The sequence below is a fragment of the Periophthalmus magnuspinnatus genome, chromosome 22, assembly GCF_009829125.3.
Source record: "Periophthalmus magnuspinnatus isolate fPerMag1 chromosome 22, fPerMag1.2.pri, whole genome shotgun sequence".
Classification (NCBI taxonomy): Eukaryota; Metazoa; Chordata; class Actinopteri; order Gobiiformes; family Gobiidae; genus Periophthalmus; species Periophthalmus magnuspinnatus.
The window spans coordinates 14,208,420-14,231,755 of record NC_047147.1 but is presented as its reverse complement, the minus strand read 5'-3'; the positions used below and the strand labels follow the sequence as shown (position 1 = coordinate 14,231,755).

The 23,336-nt window shown below is 38.5% G+C and overlaps 4 protein-coding genes across 5 annotated transcripts; 2 read left to right on the top strand and 2 right to left on the bottom strand.

The window, feature by feature from the left end:
* Positions 1–1,219: 1,219 nt before the first annotated feature.
* On the bottom strand, positions 1,220–9,923 carry spint1a (serine peptidase inhibitor, Kunitz type 1 a). The gene is made up of 10 exons (XM_033987866.2): positions 9,299–9,923; positions 8,769–8,926; positions 8,531–8,672; positions 4,157–4,324; positions 3,910–3,957; positions 3,693–3,824; positions 3,565–3,615; positions 3,319–3,489; positions 2,732–2,788; positions 1,220–2,519 (listed from the first exon to the last, which is right to left on the bottom strand). Exons 1-10 carry the CDS (start codon positions 9,699–9,701, stop codon positions 2,332–2,334), a joined length of 1,518 nt encoding a protein of 505 aa, XP_033843757.1. The 5' UTR covers positions 9,702–9,923; the 3' UTR covers positions 1,220–2,331.
* A 795-nt stretch (positions 9,924–10,718) lies between these two features.
* Positions 10,719–16,151, top strand: ppp1r14d (protein phosphatase 1 regulatory inhibitor subunit 14D). 2 transcript variants are annotated; one of them, XM_033987870.2, is made up of 5 exons: positions 10,719–10,973; positions 11,557–12,106; positions 15,359–15,439; positions 15,691–15,723; positions 15,799–16,151. In XM_033987870.2, exons 2-5 carry the CDS (start codon positions 11,927–11,929, stop codon positions 15,865–15,867), a joined length of 363 nt encoding a protein of 120 aa, XP_033843761.1. In that variant the 5' UTR covers positions 10,719–10,973; positions 11,557–11,926; the 3' UTR covers positions 15,868–16,151. The 2 variants fall into 2 exon arrangements, with proteins under 2 accessions (XP_033843761.1, XP_033843762.1); XM_033987871.2 differs by having other exon boundaries at positions 10,719–10,854; positions 15,799–16,105.
* Positions 16,152–16,200: 49 nt separating this feature from the next.
* zfyve19 (zinc finger, FYVE domain containing 19) lies at positions 16,201–19,713 on the bottom strand. The gene is made up of 11 exons (XM_033987868.2): positions 19,504–19,713; positions 19,311–19,432; positions 19,150–19,212; positions 18,909–19,069; positions 18,687–18,829; positions 18,483–18,591; positions 18,160–18,381; positions 17,995–18,071; positions 17,807–17,905; positions 17,585–17,742; positions 16,201–17,355 (listed from the first exon to the last, which is right to left on the bottom strand). The coding sequence occupies exons 1-11, from the start codon at positions 19,555–19,557 to the stop codon at positions 17,277–17,279; spliced, it is 1,287 nt and encodes a 428-aa protein (XP_033843759.1). The 5' UTR covers positions 19,558–19,713; the 3' UTR covers positions 16,201–17,276.
* Positions 19,714–19,778: 65 nt separating this feature from the next.
* On the top strand, positions 19,779–22,441 carry bub1bb (BUB1 mitotic checkpoint serine/threonine kinase Bb). Its single transcript, XM_033987869.2, has 9 exons — positions 19,779–19,867; positions 20,174–20,338; positions 20,422–20,481; positions 20,556–20,700; positions 20,793–20,989; positions 21,063–21,226; positions 21,298–21,494; positions 21,585–21,685; positions 21,765–22,441. The coding sequence occupies exons 2-9, from the start codon at positions 20,196–20,198 to the stop codon at positions 22,042–22,044; spliced, it is 1,287 nt and encodes a 428-aa protein (XP_033843760.1). The 5' UTR covers positions 19,779–19,867; positions 20,174–20,195; the 3' UTR covers positions 22,045–22,441.
* The last annotated feature ends 895 nt before the right edge of the window (positions 22,442–23,336 follow it).

Below are 23,336 nucleotides of genomic sequence, written 5' to 3'. Positions count from 1 at the left end.
ACTTCAGGAAAGACAGGGATAATATTTTTGAGCAATACAGCTAGGCTAGTGATGCACTGGATCGCAATCTGGTTGAGGCAGAGATAAGGAATGTGTAACGGTGCTGCATAGTATTACTCAACGACAGTTTCAGTAGAATAACCGGAAATGAGACAAAAGCAGCGGGTTTTGAAAGACAGCTATGAAAAATTTGGAAAATGTATAAAATCTCACAACTTTTAGAGCTACATGATACGAGAAGCAAATCGTGGAGCTCATCAATGCAGTCTACTCGCTAACTTTGGCTAACATGTTGTAAAAAGTTGCAAAAAGGTCCTCACGAACCGATTGGGCCGAGTTTTTCCCAGACAGATCGTCTCCGAAGTGGCTAAAATTGTGTTAGGATATTCCGTTAGTTTGTTCACATCACATGGTAAAGCCGTAAAAACACGCAGAGACACATCCCAGAGGAAGGCAGATCACCGACTGGCTCTGCGTCCCACAGCCTCAACACAGGAGCGTTTGAAAAACTCTGAAGAAATCGTGACGCGTTCAGGGGTGTGGGAAATCTTATGGTTACGCTTTAAACGGGGGAGTATTAATTATTAATAACAACTTTAATAATGCTACAAATATTAACTATCTTAACTTCTTCATTTGAAATAGTAAAGGCACTCCACTTCACTGTTCTGTTTGCGTTTTATCATTGTTGATAATTATGACTTCGTGTATAACTGTCCCATTTTACAGTAAACTTGAAGGCAACGCCGAATAGCCTACTTCTGACGGCGTAGTAGTGTCTGGGTCAGTTATCTGGGGCTTAGTGACTAAGATCTCCATGAAGACTAAGCCTTAGTCTTTATGGAGATCTTTATCTGCCTTCTCTCTTTCTTATTTATTTTATTTAAATATGTATTAATTTATATATATGAATTATTTTTCTCTTTTGAAACTAGTAGTATCTAAATTTCCATAACCCAAAGAAAACAGCATGTTGGTGCCCATTGACAGATTCTGACGGCCTTGTGAACGGCCATAACAAATTGTAACCTTGACTATTACATTTATGGGGGTCAAGTCAGTAGAAAGAGTGGTTAACAAAGGACGAGTCGGGTGAATCAATGGGGTGGGTGCTGATTTATGCGTGTCTAATGAAACAGAAAGGGGCGGGTTTGCTTTGTGCGACCCCTTATGCCCCCTGTCTGACGCTCAAACCCCGAAAAATATCAGAAAAAGAGCTGCTGATATATTTAAAGGTGTTTTCATTTTCATACAACTCTTAGATTCAATGTGAAGCGTCAATGGCGTAGTTGATAAAACAAGTTTGCCACCTGCTGGAAAAAGTATGCATCGCACTCTATAAATGTATGACAGTGCCTTGTAGAGGAAAAAAAACAACAAAACAACAAAACAAAACAGTGGTCATAATAACTGGCCTAGTGCAAGTCATTTCTTCTAGTCCTCTGAAAATCGTAAAGCCCAGACAAAGCAATTCATGTAGGAAGTTGGAAACTTCTGCTTATCTAAAATGGTAAAGGTTGTAGTTACAGAATAGTAGAAAAATGCTTACTATTGAACCCAAAGAGATTGTCAATAAAACCTGAGTACAAAAAGCCTAAAGATTTACAAAATAATACTAGTACATTAATGAACATGTCAGCCTATTGTGGCTGAAACCATTTGCATTTAGATGGTTAGATTTGCAATATGCAAAGTACTGACAAAATGCAGATGGAGACCTGTCCTTCCTTTTACATAACTTACAAGACACCAGATTGTGGTTAATAGTTTATTAACTACAATCCTCATCTACAAGTTCATATGTACAAAGGCTTGAAGGGTCCAAATATCTGAAGTGTTTGCACGACAAGGCAGCTTATAATAAGAAAAACACTTTGTACATTGCATAATGGGTATTTGTCAACAGTTTAAAAACATAAAATATCACTTTGTTAAAATATATACATAAAGGCTTAGCAAATCGCAGTGTGCAACAAAGAAATAAACACGTAGACGTCAATAAAACCATCAGTAGCTTGAAATTCTATAATTCACATACACAATTGCCCCAATAACCATAATAAACTTGTATCCTGCATTTTGCCTGAGACAAAACGATTTTCAGTGTTACACTACTGCATTAAGCCAAGATACACAATTCAAGCACAAGACATACTTAAAAGCTTAACTCACTTTTACATCTTCTTATAAAAAGGATCAGTATAATGCATTAATGCAATAATGACAGAACTCCTCCAGGAACTATTAAATCCTCATCAATCTGAGTTCGTTCTTAACCAGACAGAGCTGCACCGAGCATTAGGGCTGGGTTCAAAGGTCGTGCTCTGGGGGTCAGATGGGTTTGGTCGTGGTGTTATACACCAAATGATCCCTGTCCTCCACTGAAGAGACTGGGATGCTGTTGACAGGCACGCGGTGGTGTTGTACGGTCTTCTTCTTTCCTTTGACCATGCAGTACACCAGGATGCACAGAAGAATGAAAATGCCCACACCTAGAATAGCTGCTATTGCAATAATTCCTGTTTAAAAATAAAAATGATTTACTAGGAGCTGGTAATATGGAGACAATAACATAAAAGGCAGGAAAGAAGGCATCAGTAAATCACAGTGGTTAAAGTGACTCAGTGAACTGGAAAGGTGAACTGGAGGAGGACAAAGCATTATTGGACTGCAGGGATACACATAAAAGTTCATTGTACAGGTAAAGTTCAGTTTAAAAAGTGATAAATACCTGTCTGACTTTCAGAGACCCTGGGTTCAAAACTTTCCTGGCTAAACATGTGTTTTTCTAAAAAACAAAACAAAAAAAAACAACAGCATAAATACATTTCCAAAGAGAGTTTGTACTAATAACTGATGCTGTACTTTATATTACATTATATGGTGTAAACAGAGAATTCTGCCTGTATATACAGTAAAGGGCCAAGACACCCCATTCATTTTACAGTGCAACACAGCGCGATGGAAATAGCATGAGCTTCAAAATCATGAATCTAGTTTTCAAACACATGAGCCTTTTGGCATAGAAATATGGTGTTCAGACCAATTCAGTGTCACTATATTCAGGAATGTTATCTTAAAATCTGAGAGGAAAAGAGAATGAAAATGTACAATTGTAATGTATTGTAATTGATCATCTTCGTAAAGGACTACTCCAAGTAAATAGATTTGCACATGTTATTTTTGTTACTGACATGTTATGTCATGGGCAGCACATGTAATTAAGTGATGACACAACTTTATATGTACATATGGGTAGGTATATTTGAATATCTATTTGGAAATACATCAGCATGCTGCTGAATAATGACTACTCACCTGTTATCCCTTGGCACATTTTCATGCACTGTTCTTTTGTGTCAAATCTGTTTTCATTTCCTTGGCAGCCACCGTAGTTGAAGCGGAAGCAGTTCTGACTCAGAGGGTTGTAATACCATTTAGAGAAACTGTCTCTGCAGTTTCCAGTGCGAGGGGGTTCTGTGCACCGGACTGTAGAAGCCAAGCATTAAACCGATGAGCAATGATAATCAGATTTTCAATAACACATTACTGAAGGTGGTTTACCTTCATTCTCAGCACGAGGCATTTCTAGGAGAATCCTGAAGTTTTTATCCACTTAGAGGAAAAAGGTACACAATTAAATTAGTTTTTTCCCCTTTTAAATTGAAAGATGCATATTAATATTAACTTACAGTCTTCACAGTTTTGTTCATCAGAGCCATCCCTGCACTGTGGGCTCCCATCACACTCCAGGTCCTTCTCTATACAGCAGTCATTTGCACATTTAAACTGCCCTTCAGTGCAAGGTTGACCACATTGTTCACCTGAAGCACATCACAAGATTAAGTTGCTTCTTATGCATGACGTGCACAACAATATTATGTTCATTTATATTTGAGGACAGATTACCTCCAGAAGGATCCAGTGGTAAACCTCGGCCAGATTTGTCATGTTTTTCTACAGAAAACAATAGTCACAATAAAATTATATTTTTAGTATGAAGGTAAAATTTAACAATGCAATAATTATTAATAATGAGTTATATAAAAATCTGTAATTCATTATTAAACTATTGCATTGCATTTGTTGGAAAAACTCAACATGTGACATAAAATTGCTGTTTATCTTAAAATTAATGAGTTCCAAGCAGTGATACCTGTGCCATAGCAGGCTTTGGTGCATTCGTCCTGGCTCAAGTAGTTGTTGCGGTTCTCCCTGCAGCCTCCAAAGGTGAACTTTTCACACTTTTCTGAAGCAGCATTGTAGTGCCAGCGAGGGAATGATCCACGGCAGGGCCCCACCTTTTTTGGAGCCATACAGTGGTCTGGTGGTACAAAAAGCATTTGCCGTTTAAATGTTTATGTTCCCATATTTTTTTAAGAATCATAAAACAATCACACCAACATTAAATATAATCTCTTTAATGCTCTTATAAACCTAATATTTATTTTAATGGTTATTATTGGACATCAGTGATATAATATATAACAAAAAGGTAGGTAGGTGCATGTTTGCTTCCTCTATACGTATGGTCTTTCACCTTGGCTAAATAAGCTGGCGGAGGAGAAAAAGCTTTTGGACTGTCACACAGACAGAACCAGGCTTAACTGCGACAGAGACAGGAGGAGACCAGTCTCCTTCTGGAGACTGATATTAAGTTGTCGTGTCAAAGAGCTTCTCTGCAGCGCCTATTCATAGAAATATAGGTGATGCGAGTTTTTAAAAAATTCAAATCCAAGCACTTTTATGGTCACAGCGGACTGCATGAGTGGGCCCGAGGTCGGCCACGGCCCGCACTCGTCCCGCTGCAGAGAACAGAGTGTGAAATGTAATGGAGTCATATTTAACATGATGATTCAGGCCCTTAATGGGTGCTCTTGTGCTAACTAATACTATGTGCTAACCAATACTATGTGCAGTCTTGATGCCACAATATTGAACAATTATCGACCAATCTCAAATCTGCCATTTTTAGGCAAAGTCCTTGAAAAAGTTGTTTACCAACAGCTTATTAACTTCCTCGAAATGAACAACTCCTTTGATGTTTTCCAATCAGGTTTTAGACCCCACCACAGCACTGAGACTGCTCTTATCAAGGTGACAAATGACATCCGCCTGAACACTGATGCAGGCAAAGTCTCAGTCTTGATCCTGTTAGATCTGAGTGCTGCCTTTGACACTGTGGATCATGAGATCCTCTTACAGAGACTGGAGGACTGGGTGGGCATCTCTGGTACGGCACTAAACTGGTTCAAGTCCTATTTAGAAAACAGGGAGTACTTTGTTGAAATTGGAAAATGTATATCAGATAAAATGTCCCTGACCTGTATGGTGCCCCAGGGTTCAATCCTGGGACCCCTGCTGTTCAATCTCTACATGCTGCCGTTAGGCCAGTTAATACGCAGCAATAATGTGTCTTACCACAACTATGCAGATGACACTCAGATCTATGTCTCACTAGCAGCAGGTGAATATGGACCAGTGGATTCACTCTGCCACTGCATCCAACAGATCAGTGTGTGGATGCAAAACAACTTTCTTCTGCTAAACTCAGACAAGACTGAAGTTATCATCTTTGGCCCACAGAAATATAGAGAAAGTGTCAGCAGTCACCTCCAGTCTCTCTCTCTAAAACCTTCAAATCAGGCTAGAAATCTAGGGGTAATAATGGACTCAGACTTGAACTTTAACAGCCACATCAAATCAATAACATCTGCAGCTTTTTACCACCTAAAAAACATTGCAAAAATCAAAGGTATACTGTCAAAGCCAGACTTAGAGAGACTTATCCATGCATTTGTCTCCAGTAGGTTAGACTACTGTAACGGCCTGCTCACTGGCCTCTCCAAACGAGCCTTAACACAGCTGCAGTACATCCAGAACGCTGCTGCTCGGATCCTGACTAGAACCAGGAAGTATGAGCACATAAGTCCTGTGCTCAGGTCTCTGCACTGGCTTCCTGTAGCTCAAAGAATAGACTTTAAAGCAGCTCTGCTTGTGTATAAGTCTCTCCATGGCCTAAGTCCAAAGTATATCTCCGACATGTTAGTGCCATATGAACCATCTCGCAATTTGAGGACTTCAGGGATCGGCCTCCTGCTGGTGCCCAGAGTCAGGACTAAACATGGGGAATCAGTGTTTAAATTTTATGCAGCTAAAACTTGGAACAGTCTTCCTGAAGATGTGAGACAGGCCTCTACTTTGACAATGTTTAAATCCAGACTCAAAACAGTTCTGTTTAGTTGTGCATATGACTGACAGGTTTTTATTCTGCACTCTTCTCTTTTAATGTTAATTTTATGATGATTATTTGTGATTATTTATGTTTGATTTGTGTGATTTTAATGTCTTTCTTATTCTGTAAAGCACTTTGAATTACCTTGTGTACGAATTGTGCTATACAAATAAACTTGCCTTGCCTTGCCTAACTAATATCCATAAAGGACTTGTTTTGAGTCCAAAAAGCACATTTCTAGTGAAATGCTTTAAATGCTTTAATAACTTAGGGGTCTATAAAGTTTCAGATTAAATAAAATTACAGGTCTTGTTGTCATTAGTTATCTCATTATTCCTGAGCAAGATTTCAAACATTTAATATTATTATGCCTTTATTTTTTTGCAATATTTATGAGCAGTGGTTGAATGTAACAAACTAAAAGGAATATACTACTGCAGTTTATTTTTTGAGAGCAGGTATCTGTACTTTCTACACCACTACATTATTAAGCCAGGCTGAAAAGTAAAAGTATTTTTTATTATTGTTTGAGACTAGCTGAAAAGGCTGGGGAGTTTATTTTTAACATATTCATAGTTTGAGGAAACAAAAATATACAAATAAAAACAGCCAGAAAAAACTATCAATTCAGTTGTTTCTACTGAACAAAATTCAGTGCAAATCTTTATCAAAAATCACTACATCCAAAGCTTTATTAAGTCTCAAAATGTGTACTTTTACTTTTTACTCTTTAAGTACATTTTTTTAAATGGGTACTTTAATACTTTTACTTAAGTAGATCATGTCATAGGCCTACTTCTACTTGAGTATTTTTTTTTTTTTTGCTCTGATATGTGTACTTTTACTTAAGAAGAATTGGGTACTTGTTCCACTACAGTCTATGGGGAAAATGAATGAGAAATTCACTTCCAGAACCAGGGGGGTGGGGGTCACTTTTGAGCTCCATGTCAACCCAAACTAATGTTGAGCTTGTGCATCACACCACATCTGCGTAACTATCAATTGGCCATTGTCAATGTTTCCAATGTCTTAAAACCTGCTGATGTTTTAGGGTTTCTCTATTCTGACCACATTCTAGTCTGTGATATTTGTCACATGCACATAACTCATGATTAGAAACCAAAAACAAAGAAGTAGGTTATTGAGCACTAAAAAGGACATAGCATCGAGCATTATGAATCGTGTCTATGCGGTTGATAACAGACGATACTTCTGTGTCACAAGCGGAAATGAAAAGCCACAACCGGAAAATAACTGGGTCGCAGACTATATATGAACATGAACACTTTATAATATCTGCACTAAACTGGACACTTTATAATATCGGTCACTTTAATAAGCCACTTTGCACTGTTGTTCTGATGCTGCTGTTGTATATATTTTCTCCCTTTAAGTATTTCATTTGATTTTTTAAGCATATCTTTTTAACTTTGTGCATGCCCTTATTTGTATTTGTATTTATTCAGTGTGTTTATGTTGCACTTTTTCACCGAAGCAAGTTCCTAGTTTGTGAACTGTGTTCACAGACTATGGCAATAAAAGTCTTCTGATTCTGAAACTGTTGAGGTGATATACAGGCCCATTCTTAGAGCTATCTAAGGGAAAACCATTAATGTTTAGCCAGAGCTAAGCAGGCATTTTCTATGAAGAGCTTTATTTTGTAAACCACAAAGGCAGAGTTTGCATTGCGAATTAGTGACACAGTGGTTCTAAAGAATAAAACTTGACTTCTGATAGCTTTTAGTCAATACTGATGAGTGCGCCTGTGTTGTTTGTGTAACCCAAGCAGAAACCAGAATGACAGGTTTACGTTGAGGTGGGGGTGGAGAGAGTGGGATCTCAGAGAGAGGCAGTAAAATCCATGGATAGTAATTTCAGCTTCTGTTTTAAGAAGAAACGTGTGTTGTGTAAAGTAGCCTGGATAGTCTTAAAGGCAGAAAGGCTTAACAATTTAAGCCTATATGGAAAGCTAATCATGTTATAAAATGAAGTGTATTAGTACATTTCATGTGGTTTCATTATTCAGTTAAAAACAAAAACAAAACAAAAAAATGAGTAGACATGTTTCAGCAGGTTGGATAACAACTAACATGGCTCGCTCACCGGAAATATCCACAATACAGAAAAGACAACCTATTGTTTGCCTAGAAGTAGGCTTCACTGGACAAAGCTCTGAACTAATTCAATAAGGCAATTGTAGTTGTTCTTTTTCTTTGACATGGATGGAAACGTCCGATTATATAATTAATGTTGTGTTTTACCCTTGTGATTTTACTCAAATGTGTGTAAACTTACGTTCAGACTGTTCAGGAGATAAGACCAGTACAGTGACTTGGGTCGAATCCGCCTGACCCGCACTATCCGTAACAGTCAACTGGAACTTGTACACTCCAGAAGTCAGGTTTGACACAATGATCTGATCCTCAAAATTGGTTTTCTACAATAAAAAAGGTTCATGTTTCAGTGAGATATTTTTAATGATTAAGGGGACAAATGACAGTAGCCTAAAAATACATTATGTTGTGCACCATACCTCTATTATAGCAAATGGGTATGGCGTGAGCAGGGTCCACTCATATTTGATGATCTTCTTATCGTCTTTGCTCTCGAGGCCATTCAGTGTCACACTTTCCTGAGGTTGAACAACAAGGTCCAAGCCACCATTGGCTGTTGGTGGAAGGTCTGAATCATCTGTGGGATTATCAGGATTAATTTGATTGAACTGTTAAAACGTACAGAGGCTACTGCATTCTCTAAAAGAAACAATCAAATGAGACAGAACTACACAAAGGGCTAAATGCGTGTAAACGTGCTGAACCCAAGACTACTGCCCATAAGTCTGTAGAAGGCACCGAGGAACCTTTGTGCGTAAAAAGGTGTTTAATTAGTTACTCTAGATTAACTACAGGCATTAAGTTACAGGAAAACACTTTGTGCCAAGCGTATAGGTGAGTGCAAATATGATTGTCCCCCGTTTTCAAGGTCGTGGGGGGATTCTTGGTTTATAAAAGTGAGATATAAATTCATTTTAAAAGTCCAATGATAGGCCTCAGCTCTTCTTACCTGGTGCGACCTCCCGTTGAAGATGACTTTCATACATAGCGTCCAGAATGTAGCTGATGTACCCCTTTTTTCGGAGAAAGCGGCACACGTATTTCTTTTTATACAAACAGTCGAATAGGAAGCAGGACTTGACGAGGCCCTCTTCGTCTCCCGTCTGCATGAAGGCGACATTGCACATGGGCTCTTTGCAGCAGGCAGCCACACAGTCCTTGTAGCGCGTTAGTTTAGGTGAGGAGAGAAAAGTGGCCCCGTCTTTCACAGACTCATCGGCATCGAGAACAAAATCATCCCGGCCCTTTTTGAATTTATTTAAGCATTGTTCACCTGTAGCCTGGGCAGAGCACAGATCCAAAAATACAAGCAGCAAAGAGCACACTGCCAAACGCCCCAAGAGCGAACACATCCTCAAAGACAAAACTCCTCAAAACACCTCCAAAAAACAGCTCCACAAACAGGTCACCTTCTCCAGAGTCTTTCAGCTCAGCAATCGATACTCCAGCTCTGTCGAAAACGTCAGTGAGTCGACATTACCGAACTGACTCACCTGAGATACAGGAAGTGAAATTCCACCTCGAGGATGCCACTCCCTTCTGCTGCCTGAGAGAGGACTGAAGACACAACCGACTCTGCTTATCATTTAACAGGAACATTTAACAAGAACCCTGCTTTTCACACAACCACATTCTTAGGAAGCAATTTTAATATTAACAGCCTAACGCCTGTATTAGTCTGTATGTCAGACCTAACTTCATCATCTCTCTACTATTTTTAGATTGCGTATCTTTTTTACCTGTATATGATTAGGACATAATGTGTGATGACAAAATATCTCTCTCTCTCTCTCTCTCTCTCTCTCTCTCTCTCTGTGTGTGTGTGTGTCTGGGGGAGACACAGAGATATATTATATTTAAAAGGTTTATTTGTGCGAGTTTTATGGTCCACTAACCTATTAACAGAAGTTGTAGCCATTGCCCAGATGAGGGCAGTATAGCTCCATCTACAACCAAATGAAAGCTTAGAAATCACAGTCTCATTCACTATAATGCTCTTTTTAAATAGGTCTGATATGCTCTTATAGCTGTTGTGACATTTCTGATTCTGAGTTAGATCCTTTTTAAAGCTAAACATCTTACTTAAATATGATGGTGGTGGTGAGACTTTTTCTTACTTTGAGTCACTTGTTTTCACCAATCGATGAGTCATTGAGCAAAAACAAAACAAGGAAAGTTTCACACATAATTATATACTAACCAAAAACTCTACTTATTTAAACAAAGGTCTGTTATAAAACTGGTCTGACACAAATATGTTTTTTAACCATTTGTGGTTTCTGTGTCTTTTCTAAGAACTGATCTAATCTCAGGAGTCTTTCCTTATCTTCTTACAGTGTAGATGACCCAGACTGTGGTGACTGTGCTTCTCCTACCTTTAATGAGTAATCTGCCTGGTGTGTGGTGGCTATGACACAAGCAGTGCTCGGGAGATCACTGCTGTTTATATTTCAACATTGCAGAAGCTGTATAAGACGAGATGAATGAATTTGTTTGCCTCGAAAGGTGAGCTGCCCAGAAACACTCAATAATTCAGTGTTTGTAACATACGGTGCATAAGGGGTTGAACATGCGCAGCTTTGTGTGACCTGAAAAAGAGAAAGAAAGAAAGAGAGAGAGAAAAGGTAATTATGCATATTGAAAAGTGATGTGTGGAAACATTAGTCTAATATCTGTTAATATGCATTGACTCATGAAACACAAACTTTAACTGATGTGACTTCAGACACTTTCTTGACTCTTATTTGACATCAGACTTAGCCATAAATAGGGCTCTGTTATCCATAAATTATGTATATGTAACTGAGCATGCCAAATTGAACTTTAGGGCTTATTAAACGTACACTTGATAATGTCTGTTCTAAAGACGGGTCCTATCAGAGAACTCGGATACCCAGTTAAGGCTCCATGTGTATGAAAACTTATAGAGGGTGCACATTTATTTTAGTACCTTTTTAAAGTTAATTGCATTTGACTGTTTATATGTTACATGTTTATATAGCAGCAAAGGCTATACAGTTGACAGCTTGTAATGTTAGTATTTATTATTTTGTTATTATATTTTATTTGAGCTGACATACTATAACTCAGTATATTTCCTAAAAATCTATTAAAAATTGTTTAGTTGTAACTTTTGGGATATACATTTGAAATGGTGGCATTGTCAACAAAGGTACTTGCACTCTTGCCTCTTTTCTCTTTTTATAGGTACAATTGACCTATGCTACCACACCTGCTATAACAAAGAGGAAGAGAGCATAAAGCAAACACGCACCAACACACACACAGGAGGATATCTCATTACCATGCTCCTCATAGTGCAGCTAGTGGGTGTTGCAAGAGGAGGAGGCTATGAGAGCTAGACAGCGAGAGAGAGGACAGGCAGAAAAGCACAGGCTATATTGTTGAGGAGACGAACAGTGAGCTACGTACCAGGAACATCCATGCAGGAGCGACAGTGAAAACAGGGAACAGAAGAGCGTGTGTGTGTGTGTAGCACAGTGACAGCAGGGGAAAGGCAGGACCACCAGCCTACGTGTGTGTCCACGGTTCTCCTGAGGCCGTGGCAGTCAGAACCATGGCATCAGAACCGAGCGCCCAGTGCAGGGTGATGTTTCAGACAACAGACAAAACAGAGGAGCCGGCACATCGCAAACTGGGCAAACTGACAGTAAAATACAATCGCAAAGACCTCCAGAGGAGACTGGACATCGAGGAGTGGATTGATGACCAACTACACCTGCTGTTTGACTGTGAGGTAGGACTGATGTTTCTACACCTTTAGATCTCTCAACTGGTAAAAGAGTATAGATAATCTGAGCCCCACTGTGCTTGCAGTAAACTATCCATCATGCATGAGCAGGATAAACACATTACTGCAGCCAGCAGGACTAGTGTGTGGGAGGCTCGGTCCAATTTGGCACAGAATCCCCCATGTGTCGCTGGGCTGACAGCAAAAAACATCAGTGGTATTTTACAACAGCAATTTTGACTGTCTTTAGATAAGTGACTATATATATATATATATATATATATATATATATATATATATATATATACTGAAAAATATATCTACTTAAAAACCTATCTGTGTGCATCTACCCAAAAGTAATAGTAAAGTAATAAAAAGCTATAAAAGCTCCAGACAGAGGCTGCTATCATAGAGCCTATTATTCAACTTTTATGTTCATTGTCATGGTGGCATTTGGGAAATTATGCCAGAACCTAATTCGTGTGTGTAATTTAGAGAAACACATAATAATGACAATTCTTTACAAACACTATACGCTTTTTATAAAGAGCAGAATATGAAAATGGCTCAAAGTTATGTGCAGTAGTGGACCTGTTACAAACACAATTACATTTAATATACTTTATATGGGACATTAGTGCTCCATATCACTTTAAACACACCATTTATCTCTCTCTCTCATTCCTGTACAGTATATGGGATACAATTCAATTATGTCAGAGCATCCATATTGATTTGCTTGGCATTCTGTAAAGGGAAACCATGGCAACAGATGTCTCGTCACCCATATGAAGCGGCGTGGCACAGTCGGGGCGTCTGCGCTGAGGCATGGGCTTCCCAATGGTGCTCCAGATCAAATGACAGGGCCACCTTGTGTTTGTGCCACAAATGCGGGCAAAGTGCGGTCATTTCAATTAAAGACCCTATGATGCAAAAGTTATCCATTATCCATTCTATTTTGTGAAAGCCTATAACACAGCGACAAGTGGAAATGTGGTGATAAAGCAACTGTGAAGCAGATAAACAATGTTGTAATATTGTTGCCATTTTACTATTATTAGCCTGCAATTACACCCCGAGACACTGCCTTTAGGTAATAAACAGTAATACTATTTCTTCACCAAAAGTGGAATAACTTCCAGAGCATGTACAGAACAAAACATCTGATGGATTTTCTTCTGATGTTGTCCCAGAAACATACAATTGTAACAAGTTCTAGGCTAAAGTTTGTTCCTTGTCCAAAAATGATAAGAAGCTTATTTACATTCTATGTTGTAAAGTGTTACTATTTTTAGTAATATTTTTAGACCATTTCCTACTCAAAAATAGTCCTTTGTGCATGAGTGACTTGCATGGAATTACCCCTGCTATCCCTGCTGCGTGGCCAGCATGATGAATTTTGCATAGGCTCAGGGGAAGGTTACTTTGTTGGTTCTCTGAGTCTTCCGCGTGGAAGCATTTACCATCAGTCCCCTGTGTCACACTCTGAATTATTTAGCTGCATCTCTAATTCATACAAGTGCTGCCTTGGCCCAGAGCGCCCACTGCCTTTACAAACTTCACACCTTTGAAATAAATAAAAACATGTGAGAATACTTTAAAGTGCTGAAACATGGTCCACAGGGATTAGACTAGACTGGCGTGAGATAGTAACTTGAGAGAGAAACTGCTAAAACATTATTAATATTTATTAGCAATAAACTTCAAATTTTGAACTTTCCAAATACTTTGACAACAAATGAGTGAATCCTTTTTAGAATCATGCTTGGCTAATGCTTCTGGTTGCGGTGCATTCAACAAGAGCAGAATCAGCAGCACTATATAGTGGAGAGTCTCTGTTCAAATACTGTTAAGTGATACAATTTCTTCACTGAAGTTATCGGGTTGCTACATCCATACAAAATTGCTTTAAATCTCAAGGAAACTCATCTTATTGCATTTGTTAGAACAGGTTAAATGACAAGTCAACATAGGGCACAAGAATCACTGTGAACTTTTGCCCTTAAGGTGATGGATATCAATAGTCTATCAATATTAAAACACACAAGATACAGTCTCTATAACCTTCCCCTGCACCACAGTCAATAAAAGGTTACATTATAAAGCTAAGAGATCAAGTATTGATAAAATGGTAAAAGATTTGCTGAGAGTTAAACCCAGGCTAGTCTATGCTAATAAGAGAACCTTACAGTTATATGAAATCTGCCCAAGGTCACAGAGCAACAAAATGCATTTGATTATTTTGACTACTACTACTATACAAACACCTGAAAACTACCATGTGTTTTTGTTAGGAACTCGTTAGTGGCAGCTGTGTTTCCACTGAGATATTTTGACATGATTATTGTGGATGTATGAATTTAACCAAGTGCATATAGCATTAAACAACCTGGTCAACACACTGGGAGTATGCGTAAAGCACATATAAAACCAAGCATTACAGACCATAAAGTGCACAGTACATGGCTGCTGCAGACGTCAGCAGAACACACAGGTCCAAACTGGCAGCATGTATCAATTAGAGCGGGCACTGGGGACTGAGCCGAAGGTGGGCCCATCCATTCTGCCACTCAGCACTTCCACATTGATTAGCTCTCTCCTGGTCCAGAAAACTCCTCATCCACATCAGCCATGAAAACTCCCCAACCGGAAAATATTCCCCTTAAAAAGAAGTCCCACTTGTCAAATATGAGAGCACACCTGCTGACGCCAGATATCTTTGTGCTCAGGCCGCTTTCAGACTCCTCTTGCAGGGTACATAGAGGTATGCATAACATCTTAGGTTTTGAATTGATTACTTTAACAAAATGCTTACTGTACATCAATTTAAATTCTAAATATAAACAGTTATATAAACAGACCAAAAAAAGTAATTATTCAGTATTTCCAAATATCCTATTATCCTACTATTTACATGTACAGGATTTCAAGGTTTACCTTTAATGTGGAAACATTTGACCAGTATAGGATTTAGTACCAGTTTAATATCTGGAAAACATTTACACTGGGAGGAATCACTGCTCCATGCTTGAGCTAAATGCCAGCTGAGCAAACCATCCATGAAATCAGATGGTGACATGCAGTAAGGATGGCCTCCCAGAGCCTATTACCATTCATGGATCATCACTCAGTTATAATATTATGAAAATATTATTCAGTGGAAAAATTTACATTGATTTTACATTTCATTTAGACAAAACCCTGTCATTCCCCCCGTCCCAACTATCATTTACAACAATCCTACTTTCTTATTTACAGGAAGAGGAAATGCCAGAGTTAGAGATTGACATAGATGAACTACTGGAGCTTTCAGATGAGGGACAGAGGACTAGACTGGAGGTAAGTCCATGTTAAAAATTCTTTTCTTTGCTCCAGTGAGTTCTAAATTATTCAGTCTCGCCCTGGCTTGTTTTGTTATTCATCAATGAAGCCCCTGGCTGGCAAATAAGAATGCAAGACTTGGCCTCCACCTGACACCTGACTGTTAGCTTTGTGGAGGTTAACATTTTAACCAAAGAGGAATCCAATGTTGTGACATTTAGAAAAAGTTATGGTTCAGTTTGTGTGCTAAACTGTGTTTGTTTTGTTAGGAGTTGTTGCAAGAATGTGGAAAGCCAAAAGAAGTAAGTGTAATTACTTGTTACTCTACTTATTGTTCAAGACTATTGTCTTAAGCATTATTCATTTTTGTTTTATAGGATTTTATCAATGGGCTACTCTACAGGATAAAGGGTCTACGCAAAATGTCCGGACCTTTGAAGAAATAATTTTAGGTCAAATTATGAGTGAATACAATGTGGCGCTTTTGATCTTCCCCCGTCTCCCTCACTATGCTGGATGCCTATAAAGGAGAGTTTAAATATCACTGGGACTATTTGCGTTGGCCACAAGTCCTTTTTTTCAGTAAAACACTTTTTCTTTTTTGTACTTATGTTAAAAGACTGCTACATTTTACATTCACAATGATAATGCACATGTGAAACTATACACTGTTTGATTGTTTTGTGTACAATTTCAGTTGTTTATTTATGTAAATAAATATTATGTTCTCATACTGTGGTCTTTGTGAAAATAAAACTACACAACACCACCTATGAATGACATCATAGTACCATCTGATTTATTGATGAACAGTACAAATAAATATAAACAGGAGCATCTGACATCTACATCCTACTCTACTCTTAAATGTAATAACACTGCTACCAGAATTGCTTGCAGTTATTGCTCTAAAACTAGTACATTATTGTAAGGTCTGACATTATGCAGTAGACACAATGGAAAGACAGTCAGCATATGATTTTAGAAAGTGAGTAGCAAGCAGCATGTCAAGGCTAGGAATAAACACAGAGAAAACTACAGCAGCAAAGTCCATTAACTATGCATCCATTAGCCTCGTCCATTTCCTGTCTGTGATTGTATACGACACGACCAAAAAGGCAAACATGCAGTAACGGCCTCTATACACGCCATAATGGAGCAGGCCCCCTAGAGAGACTGGTAATTAGGGTTTCTCCTCAGTTAGCTAGACGGTAATGCTCAGATCAAACCGCAGTATGGCCTTCACTGCATGCTATATCACACATGCTATGTCTTTTGGGCTTCCATTACTGTACTTTGTCCACTGTCTAACATATGGCCCATTTATGCCTCTGAAAACTTAAATTTAATCAAAATATAACTGTACACTAGGATAAAAAGCGAACGAGCACATCAAACTCTGGGACAAATATAGATGATAAATATTAGAACAGCTTCAGTTGTGACAATAGGATGAGTGTACGTCTTACCAGAGCACTAACGTTTGTGTTTATGACCAAAAATAGTCCATTGCAAACAAGTGCAAAGTGCGTCTTTGATAAGCTTTTGTTGCTATCCAGGATTGGGACATGCCAAAAAACTTCAAGATATCTGGACTTCGGTGCTGTACGCCAGGCAGCTGTTAACACTGTAACTGGAGTTTGAGTAGCTTGAGTTACTTATACTGCTGATGCAAAATAACATTTACAGTTTTAGATTTATATGCTGATCTACTGATCTAATGATTTTGTATACATTATCTATGCATTATAAGGGAGTTGAAATATTTTGTGTCACAGAGTCCAGCTAATAGCACAGCGGCAAGTATTAGGGCACTTGAGTCTAACAATGACTAACCAGACAGAAAAGCCCTGTATCATGTCTTCCTCTTCTTCTTTGGTGCAGTGTAGTTGGAAGTGCGGTGCTCCATCCTATCATATTTATCATGGCCTTCCCTAGAGAGATAATGGAGAGGGGATTGATAATTCATCACAATAAATACTTTATATTCATGCTGCTTAGCAGTATGGAAGCAGCCTGCATACAGTAATCTGGGTCGTGGTATGCATTTCAAATCAAAGGCATCTTGCTTAAGCTTTAGGGCATACATATTTTCATTTGGGACTAACAAGTGACAAGCATCATATTTTAATGGATTTTCTGCACTGGTCTGAAATGAGCTACCTGAAACAGCGGTTGCAGTATAGGTCTCCATCACAGGTGTGACACCGAAGAGTTGCATCTTGGTTACAGATGCAGCACCATGGGAGCTCTTCATCATCACTGTCTGATTGCTGATAAGAAATGGCTGTTGTTCTATTTTTACCTTTAGCTGCTGGTGCCTGGAAAGAAGTGATAAGCAATTATATGTTTTATATAGAACTACTGTAACTAATTAAAATGTACCTTTTTAGAGACAGCTTTCTTTTCTGTGTTTCTGGGCCCACTCATTTCTGGGGGTATATTATAACCACTGGCCTCATCTAATGCAGCTTCTTCTGAAAGCTAGAAAAAAAGATTGAGGGAAAAGGTAAAGATTTGGTAATAGTAATCATCATAAAGTATAATATTTAAATGGTGGTCAGGGTCCAAACCTGTTTTAACACTCTTAGAACAGCTTCCTCCTCAGTCTCTTCATCACTGTCAGGGCGCTGAAAGTCCTCCCTGGTAACTACCATGGATAGAGATGGAAACATTGACACTATAATATACAAACCACAGGCTTTTTAGGCTGTATCATAGATTATATAATGGATCACCTTTGTCTGGGTCCTGTCCTTTCAACTGTGCTAATCTTTTTGCCATCTGCAGTATCTCATCCTGGGTGTGTTTCTCTTTCTTCAGCTCCTGCATGGCCTCCTCCAGCACACGAGTCTTTTCAGCCTCTAACTGCTTGGAGTTCTCATTATTTTCTTCAAGATTATCCTCCAAGGCTCTTGCTTCAACTTTGTTTAAATCATTCATAGACTCCAAATCTACACCTACACAGATTGTATGCATTTTGAATTACATTGATATACAGAATCTTAATTATTGGAATTAATACATTAGGTTTAAAAAAGAGCGAAAACAAATAGCCTACTGCTTTCAGCGTCTGTTTGTGTGTTGTCAATGGCAACTTCCTCAGTCATTTGAGTAATTAGATCATTGGCTTGTTCAGTCTGTGTCCTGTTGTCTGGAGGCTTGTGCACCTGCAAATATATGAGCAATCATCAACAATCCCATAAATACAGTGAAAAGACTAATGCAATCAGATAACAAATTATTTGGCAGTCATTTAACTCACAGGTGGAGGAGCTTGAGATGGGGGAGGCAAGCCCCTTAGAGCTGCCAAGCGGTCCTCCATCTCTTTGGCAGAAGGCACTGGTTTGCTTGGAGCTTTCAAAGCAGCAAGGCGAGACTCGAGCTCTTTGTCAGATGGGAGGGATTCTGAAAAGGACACAAGTTTAACTTAAATATATAATATTATCATAATAATATCTTTATTAATAAATATACTAAGAAATACTTTGAGTTATATCCTCCTTGAGTTTGTGTAGTCTCTCAGCAATGGCCTGATCTTCTTTATTGAGACCTTTAGGGATGGGTGGGGCAGGTTTGGCATTTATACTACCTCCTGGAGCATGTGATGATTGACCATGTTGTTTAGCTTCTAATGCAGCAACACGTCTAAGCATAAAATAAAGTCACACATTTACTTGTACTAAGAACCGTTACAAATAATGTATGATTTTTTTTTTTCTTTTTACTTTTTATAATTCTCAGGAGGAGACCATCTATTGTTGCTGTTGTTGTTAGGAGTATTCCCGGCACTGTAACAGGTACAGAATTAATTCATTTTTAACTGTTTCATTGGGAGTGTTACATGGTAGGCCTATAGTATATATCTCCATGTGCAGGTTGATCGTACCCTGTCAGGGCGGCGTGGCACTGTTTGCACACTTTCTGTAGAGTGTTGCCACAGCGAGGCACCACAGCGCTGAGAGTCAAACAGCTGGAGCATAAGGAGCGGCCGCAGTTTTTACAGCTCAACTGAGAGAGAAACGACACGTATCATATCAGTACAGTTATAAAATGAATATGGATTATAGCAGAGCAGCTACCTCCTTTTTGAAGAGACTGAACTTTGATGTGCACGAATAACAACGATTCTCCATTCCGATGCCCCTTCAAAGTCATGAATCATCCATCAAAGTATTTAACGATATTATAAACGTGTTTAATATGTGTATAATCGGATATTGTAATATAAAAGCCTTTATATGGGATACTGTAAACGCATTCCGCTCTCAAAACAGGAAGTGTAACGGAAAACGTAAAATGACGTTGTTGTCGTATTTCCTATTTCAGATTCGTCCAATCAGCTTTGAGAAAAATTGATCGCGGCCCATGTTCAAAACAAAACGGATCGGACCGCTCGAGTGTGCATGCTGTTGTTTGGAAAATAAGCTAAAAACATTGAAATTGGTACAAAACCGCCGATTGTACTGTGGAAATTAATTAACAGGCAGGTTGTTACTAGAATAACCGACTTATTTGTCCTTTGTTGTCTAACAAATAAGTTATGTCCTTATTGGTTTGTTCTTAGCTACCGTTAGCTTGCTCATACAAAGCTAGCTTCTCTGCATCTCTGCCTGCTGCAGAATTTTGTATTTAACTTGTATATATTGTTAAAATGTTGATATTTTTCTAAATTCGCATGTGATACGCTGATATTAAACGCTAATGAATAATGGAATGCAGTTGTAACACACATGTTTATATTTTATACAGATATCCTCTGTTATTTTTTAAAATGGCAGAAGGGGGAGATGCAGAATGGGAACTGTGCAAAGAAAACATTCAGCCACTGAGACGTGGAAGAGACATTTCAGTATTACAAGAAGCCCTTACCCAACATCAGGATGGATTCAGCTCTGCCATCATTCGCCAGAGACAGTAGGAGCCTGCAATTATCGTTATAGAGTTGAGTCACAGTTTTAGATTATTATGTTTGATCATATTTAATGTTTTTTGAATAGGTCTTTTGAAACAGAACTAAGAATGTACGATGGAGATGATCCACTTGATGTGTGGGATAGGTAAGTATAATAACATTTTATGTTGAATCTAAAATAGATAAAACCTTGTATTAATTTATTGTTCTCACCGACAGGTATATCAATTGGACAGAGCAAACATTTCCTCAAGGAGGAAAAGAAAGTAACCTTACGACACTACTTGAAAGAGCTGCAACCAGGTTTACAGAAGAAAAAAAGTATCATAATGACCCTCGTTACGTCGACTTATGGATCAAATTTGTATGTGTACTGTTGTGTGTGTGTTTTTTTTTAGTTAACCTCAAGTCTTTAACATTTCTTCATTAATTATTAATGTTGATGTGTTAAACTAGGCAAAGAACTGCTCTGAGCCCTTGGATATTTATCGGTACATGCAAGCTCAGGGAATTGGAGATTTGCAAGCCTCATTTTATATTGCTTGGTCCGAAGAATATGAGAATCAAGGCAGCTGTCGCAAAGCTGATCTGGTCTACCAGGAGGGATTCAAAAAGTTTGCTGAACCACAAGACAAGCTTACACAGTTTCATAAGTACGTACTTTTAATATACTTAATAAAATATGTTACGCTTTAGTGGTGTAATAATCTGTATTGATACTCAAAGAGCTCTGCAGGCACGTGTGTCCCGACAAGTGTTGATGAATGCAAAAGAAGAAGACAGCGATGATGAGCCCAAACAGCTTGAGAGAATGTCTTTGGCCGATCTCAAACATAGAGGAAAGAAAAAAGCTATTGTCCCAGTTAACAGGACTGGAACTGCTGTCAAAAGTAAACACAATATTTTATTTTCGTAAATGTAACTAACTAACATAACGTAATTTAGATATTGTTTTGCTAAGGTGTCTCTGGAGGTTTACAACTACAAGGTGCTCCCGTGCTTGGAAATGCCACAAATAGCCGATTTGTCATTTTTGATGAAAATAAATTTACTGATGAAGGTCCATCAGAGCCGAGATTTGAGCCATGGGCAGCACCACCATCTTCTTCAAGAGCTAAAGAAAATGAACAAAAACCGCAAAAATGGTGTGATGTCAAGGTAAGAGAAAACTAGAAAAAATCATATTGTTTTAATTGTTTAGATTTTTCTTTTAAAGATCAACTGATGGATATTTCTTTATTTAATTAGATGCGCCAAAAAACTAAGTATGGACATACCGTTATGGCACCACCAGCTGCCAAACCAACATTTCAGCCATTTGTGGAGGAGTCAGACCAGCCTCCGACAATGTCAGTTGTTCTTTTTCCAAATATTGAAGTAAAGATGACATTAAAATGACAGATCACTTTTGTTTTCTTGATCCACCAGGACCCCATGCAAGATCAATCCATCTGTGAACACTGTATTATCAGCTCGAAAGCCTTGCAGAGAAGAAACACCTCTGAAAAGACTACAAGAGCGGCAGCAACAGCAGAAAGAGACTGAACCAGAAAAAGGCCAGGAGAGGAGCATGTACTGTAAAGAGCTACTGCTTAGCGGAGCCACTGAATTCTGCTTTGAAGAACTGCGAGCTGAGCGATACCGTCAGAAGATGTCACAAGATGATGTCAAAGGTCAAAAGAATGCTGTTACTACTAATGTAAACTAATGACATTGTTTTTGAACTTTGATTGTCTTAAAGTTTTATCGTCATTTTTAAATGCCTTTTTATTAACTGAGCAGTAATCATGCTGTGTGCTATAAATACTTTTTTTTTCTTTGTTGGTCTGTCCCTCATTTGCTTGGGGAGAGAACTGGCAGTTTCATATTGGTACACATAAAATGTATAAATCGAATGATCCCATCATTCAGTACTATGGTATTGTGAGATGGAATAATATTAACAAAAAGCAGAATTGCCTACTTAATCCACTCTTATGGGCCCCAGATAAGTTGCTGCATTGTTCTAAAGAAATGTACTGTACACCGTTTATATTATTGTAAAATGCCCCTTGCTGTCATAATGGCATTGATCTTCAATAAATGTCTGACTTCTCTTTCCCTGGAAGATTGTGTCAACTAAACCTTAATGCTTGTTAAAGATGTTTAGTTTTCTAACATAAACATTGTTATCAGAATGTCAAAGAGCAAAGGTTGTATGTGTATTATCATCATTGTTGCTCCTAATTTAGTCAATTCCAGTTAAGGATGTAGAGTAGAGCATTCATTAAAAATAACAGAATTGGTAATGTCCCCCACAAGCTCATGGACCAGAGTGGTGGGAGTAAACCCAATCTACTGTGATGATGGGATCCACTTCACACACGCACAGCTTGTAGGGCAGACTTTGATGAATGACTTGAAGATAGGTAGTTCACTCATTAGCAAGTGAAATCTATGCAATGCAGTTGTGTGCTAAAAGGCACCAGTTGTTCCCAGTGGCCTATGTGGAAAGTCAAAAACAGTGAAACTGAATCATACTGAAAATCTGACAAGAAACCAGATCCTCTCAACTGGTGAGTTCCAAAACAAATTTATATTTCAATTTTGGCTTTGCAAAGTGAACTGCTGAATGTCTGTGATAAATGATAGGGTATGTGTTGCACTCCCATTATAATAACACAGCATAACCACATCATAACGCATCCTTTATGCTGTTTGGCGGGACTTATTAAAAGCTCCCTCCATGAAAGCAAGCAGCCAGTGATAGCAGCTCAGACAGAAAATCCATAGCCCACTCTAACTGCAGCACGACCAGCGAGCTACCTTTTCCTTAATGCGCTTCAGACAGGCCCTCAGAGAAGAGCTTTTGTCCAGCACAGTTACTTTGACAGACAGGAACACTCAGGATTTGTACAGGCCATGTTTTACAGTGTGCTCTTAAACCTATTTGTGTTTACATGCATCAGTTAACAACAACTTTTCCATCAAGCTTTCTACCTTACTTACTGACTTGCTTTC